Below are 5,333 nucleotides of genomic sequence, written 5' to 3'. Positions count from 1 at the left end.
TGGGAAAATTATAAAAACCTTGTGCATGCTTATATGTGCATATGTATGCTATTTCAAAGTATTTATGCATATAAAAGTATATAGAGAAAAATTGGGTATCAACAGCTGCCCTTCTTTACTCGGGAAGGATGAAAGAGTTTTCGGGTAATGAAATGATGGCCGATTTTGACCGAACGGGATGTTTTGAAAGATAGAGACCGAACTCTAATTTTTGAGTTGCCTACATATCCCTGGTTTTACAGGAATCAATACATGTGTAGTTCTGGATTCACCTGCGAAGTAGGCCGATGAAATTGGTGCAAGAACAGACACGAGATGCGGAAACGGCTATAGTGAGCGGTTAAGGCTAGGGATGATTGGAGGGAACTGGAGCGAGATTGATCCTGCTAGGATAGTGGTTGCTTACTAGTTTCCTGCAAACAAAATATGCTACAAACGTATTTACAAAAATTTAAACATGATGCAGATTCCCTTCGGACCATGGAGGTTGTCTTTGGACGGTTAAAGATGACGTCCTTGGACCATAATGTCATGGGCTATGAATTGTTTAGTGAGGGATTCGCAGGCTATGAAATGGTGTTCTCGGGCCATGAAAATTTTGCCTCCGAACCATGACGCCTTTGAATAATGATATGCAAGTTTGAGAGATCCTCAGGCCATGGCATGGTGTCTTCCGGCTATGAGGATGGTGCCTTTAGACTATGACGGCTTCAAATAGATTGGTGATATTTCAGCCCATGATATGCAATAATATTATATCGACAAGACAAGGTTTAGTCTTGTGAAATGGAAAGCAGAGCTTAGCCCAATTGAAAAGCAAATAGATAGTGAAATAGAGAAATATTTGTGCAAGGTGGGACAGTGCTTAGTCCCATGCGAATGTGGAGGCAAGGATTAGCCTCATGCAGGTATAAAGGCAAGGATTAGCCTCATGCAAATGTGGATTTCATGGATTAGACTCATGCAAATGTGGAGTCAGGGATTAGACTCATGCACGTGGGGAGTCAAGGATTAGACTCATACAAAGAGGGAGGCAAGGATTAGCCTCATGCAAATGTGCAGAGTCAAGGATTAGACTCATGCAGGTATGGAGGCAATGATTAGCCTCATGCAGGTGTGGAGGCAAGGATTAGCCTCATCCAGGTAGGGAGTCAAGGACTAGACTCATGCAAGTATGGAGGCAAGGATCATCCTCATGCAGGTATGGAGGCAAGGATTAGCCTCATGCAGGTAGGGAGTCAAGGATTAGACTCATGCAAGTGTGGAGGCAAGGATTAGCCTCATGCAAATAGAGAGTCAAGGATTAGACTCATGCACGTGGGGAGGCAAGGATTAGCCTCATAAAAGTAGGGAGGCAAGGATTAGCCTCATGCAAATGTGGAGTCAGGGATTAGACTCATACAAGTATGGAGGCAAGGATTAGCCTTATGCAAATGTGGAGTCAAGGATTAGACTCCTACAAATAACGAGTCAAGGATTAGACTCATGCAAATAGGGAGTCAATGATTAGACTCATGCAATGTGGGGGAGTCAGGGATTAGACTCATGGAGTCAAGGATTAGACTCATGCAGGTGTGGAGTCAAGGATTAGACTCATGCACGTAGGGAGGCAAGGGTTAGCCTCGTGCAAGTATGGAGGCAAGGATTAGCCTCATGCAGATAGGGGGACAGGGATTAGTCCTATGCAAAGAGCGAATAGCAGATAAGGGTAGTATATTTCTTAGCTGGAGATGTATTCGATGTTTGATGACCTGATCGATAGTAAATTATCTTTGTGCATACATGTTTTTCGAGTGCTATCATTACGTCAGATGTGCCTGCGTTCAAAGAAAAATTGTAAGTTCGGTGAGGGAGAAGGTTGGTTCGTGCTTCTGTCGCCTGGCTTTGCCCTGCTTCGTTCTGAAAGCCTTTCGAGTTCCCCTGGGTGAGACCTTACTATTTACGGAAATAGAATTTTCGAAAATATACAATATTTGAAGAATAGAGTTGTTTTAGAAATGATATATCAAGTAATTTTGATTAACTAGTGATTGTAACACGTCTCAAAGGCATTGCAGCTATCTCTTATTGGAATTTTGAGGGTCCTCCTCAAAATTCTGCCCCAGTTTGGTAGATGATCTTTGACTGTGTGCGGATGATGGACCCTACTGAACATTCTTCAGAATTTTGAGAATCCTTCTCAAAATTATGCCCCAGTTTTTAACTGATTACTAACTTCTTGGCATGCGAAGGCGCTGGCTGGACTTGCTCCGGAATATTGAGGACCCTCTTCAAAATTCTGCCTAAAGTTCTAATTTTGGGGGAAATGAAAATTTTATTATGATATGACCAAACCCAGAGGGCTGCCTACGTATTCCCTCTTAAATGGGAATCAGGTCAAGCGTAGTTCAATTACATCAGAAGAGAAAATGTAAAGTATCTAAGCATAGTATCTCTTAGTTGCGTCTGAATTGATCGGTTTTGGCCAGACTTCTCCGTCCATTTCTGCAAGTATCAGTGCTCCTCCTGTTAGTACCCTGTGAACCATGTATGGACCTTGCCAGTTGGGAGAGAATTTCCATTTGGATTCATCTTGATGTGGGAAGATCTTCTTCAATACCAGATGTCCTGGCGCAAACTGTCTTGGTTTGACTCTTTTGTTGAAAGCTCTAGACATCCTGTTCTGATAAAGTTGGCCGTGACACACTGCATTCATTCTCTTTCCATTGATGAGGGGCAATTGTTCATAGCGACTTCTTATCCATTATGCATCGCTATGTTCAGCCTCCTGTATGATTCTTAAAGAAGGAATTTCCACCTCGGCCGGGATGACGGCCTCGGTACCATAAACCATCATGTAGGGAGTTTCCCTAGTTAATGTGCAAACCGTGGTGTGGTACCCCAACAGAGCAAAGGGTAACTTCTCATGCCACTGCTTGTGCTTCTCTACCATTTTCCTTAGTATCTTCTTAATGTTCTCGTTGGCGGCTTCTACGGCTCCATTCATCTGAGGTCTGTAGGCTGTGGAATTCCTGTGCTTGATTTTGAAAGTTTCACATATAGCTTTCATCAGATCACTGTTGAGGTTTGCGGCATTATTAGTAATAATGGACTCTAGGACTCCGAATTGGAAGACGATACGTTCCTTGACGAAATCTGCGACAACATTCTTGGTTACAGCTTTGTAAGATGCAACCTCTACCCATTTTGTGAAATAATCAATGGCTACCAAAATAAACTTGTGTCCGTTTGTAGCGGTGGGCTCAATCAGACCAATAACATCCATTCCCCACGCAGTGGATGGCTAGGGTGAGCTTATTGTATTGAGCTCATTTGGAGGCACTTTTATCATATCTGCATGCACTTGATATTGAAAGCATTTGCGGACATATTGAGTGCAATCCCTTTCTATGGTCATCCAAAAGTAACATGCCCTGAGTATCTTCTTAGCCAGAACAAAGTCATTCATGTGCGGACCACAGGTCCCAGCATGCACATTCTCAAGTAGATTAGAAGCTTCCTTCGCGCCGACAAGCCTTAATAACCCCAAATCAGGAGATCTTCTGTATAAGTTCCCTTCGCTGTGGAAGAAGTGATTTGACAATCTTCGGAGCATGCAAATCTGAGTGTGATTTGCATTATCCGGGTATTCTCTTTTTGATAAGTATTCTTTGATGTCATGGAACCAAGGCTTTCCATCGGCTTCTTCCTCTACATGAGCAAAGTAAGTTGGATGATTATGGATCCTCACCAGAATGGGATCAACGTAGTTCTTATCTGGATTTTTTATCATGGATGACAAAGTGGCTAATGCGTCGGCAAACTCATTCTTATTTCTGGGCACATATCGGAATTCTATCTTTGTAAATCTCTTCCTCAATTCCTGCATGTGGTGCAGATATGGCAATACCTTTGAATTCTTGGTGGCCCACTCTTCTTGTACCTGGTGCACAAGCAAATTTGAGTCACCGATCACCAGCAACTCCTGAACGTTCATGTCGATTGACATGCTGAGCCCTAGTATGCAGGCTTCATATTCTACCATGTTGTTGGTTCAGGAAAATCTGAGCTTAGCAGATACCGGATAATGCTGACCCGTTTCTGATATCAAAACTGCTCCAATGCCTACTACTTTAAAATTTGCGGCTCTATCGAAGAACATCCTCCAGCCATCATATGCTTCGGTAATGTCTTCTCCTACAAATGATACTTCTTTATCAGGAAAATACGTTTTCAAGGATTCGTATTCTCCTCCCACCGGATTTTCAGCGTAGTGGTCTGCTAATTCTTGTCCCTTTACCTCCTTTTGAGTTACATAGACGATATCGAACTCACTTAATAGTATCTGCCATTTAGCCAACTTCCCAGTGGGCATTGGTTTCTGAAACATATATTTTAGAGGATCCATCCTGGATATGAGGTATGTAGTATAGGAACATAAGTAATGCCTCAATTTCTGGGATGTCCAGGTCAAAGCACAGCAAGTGCGTTGTTACACCCTATGTTTTCATATGTTAGAGTATCCGTAAGACAATTGATGTAAACTCAGAAATGAGATCAACTTTGAAAGTACGTAAAGTAAGTTAATCCTTTTATAAGGGAGGTTACAAATCTTTATGATCATGAATAACGAGTACCAAAAGGGTTGGAAAGCTTAGGCGCTAAATGAATTAAAGAAAATAAGTTTCGTCGAATGTCGACAAGTTTGGAATGTTATAACCTATACTTTTGGGGTGAGACAAGGGTGATTAACATGATGATGAGGTTATGTTATGAGTTAGTTTAGTCGTATGATAGTCGTGTGTTATGTTTTTAAGTCAAGTAAGTTGTGGAACAAAAGTTGGAAAAGGTCATCACAAGTTACATTCAAAAATGAGTTGAAACCTAGGTTAAATGTAGCTGAGTTTTTCTCCCAACATACTTTGAATCAAGGTATGATATACATATGAAATTTAAGATCTATAAGTCTAGTTTTCAACTCATTAAACCGTTTATCAATACGATCTTGGGGTATAGAGATATTCTCATTTTCGCGAGACCGCGCAGCTAGTAGGTGACAAGTAGGTGCATCACCTACTTGCCAAAAAGAGAGGCCTCAACTAAGTCGGTCAAGAGGGGACTTTTAAGGGATTATAAACTAAGTTATTTCACCTATCTTTCAGACCAAGAAAACCTAATTGAATCCCTGCAACTCCTCCCCCAAAATCCCTCACAAACCCTAGGGTATTCCGGGTGTTCGGACGCGATTCTAGTACTGAAAAGTCCGGACAGCTTGCTAGTTTCTCTTTCTCCTTCTTGTAACCATGTTGAGGAACTTATTTTTGATGAAAAAGGACCAGGTTTCGTGGGTTATA

The 5,333-nt window shown here is 41.8% G+C and overlaps 1 protein-coding gene across 1 annotated transcript; it reads right to left on the bottom strand.

The window, feature by feature from the left end:
- Positions 1–3,283: 3,283 nt before the first annotated feature.
- Positions 3,284–4,354, bottom strand: LOC138871519 (uncharacterized). Its single transcript, XM_070149400.1, has 2 exons — positions 4,061–4,354; positions 3,284–3,922 (listed from the first exon to the last, which is right to left on the bottom strand). The coding sequence occupies exons 1-2, from the start codon at positions 4,352–4,354 to the stop codon at positions 3,284–3,286; spliced, it is 933 nt and encodes a 310-aa protein (XP_070005501.1).
- Between the last annotated feature and the right edge of the window lie 979 nt (positions 4,355–5,333).

This window comes from Nicotiana sylvestris, chromosome 6 (assembly GCF_000393655.2).
Source record: "Nicotiana sylvestris chromosome 6, ASM39365v2, whole genome shotgun sequence".
NCBI classification, from domain to species: Eukaryota; Viridiplantae; Streptophyta; class Magnoliopsida; order Solanales; family Solanaceae; genus Nicotiana; species Nicotiana sylvestris.
The sequence above is the reverse complement of the archived record's forward strand: the minus strand, read 5'-3'. Positions and strand labels throughout refer to the sequence as shown.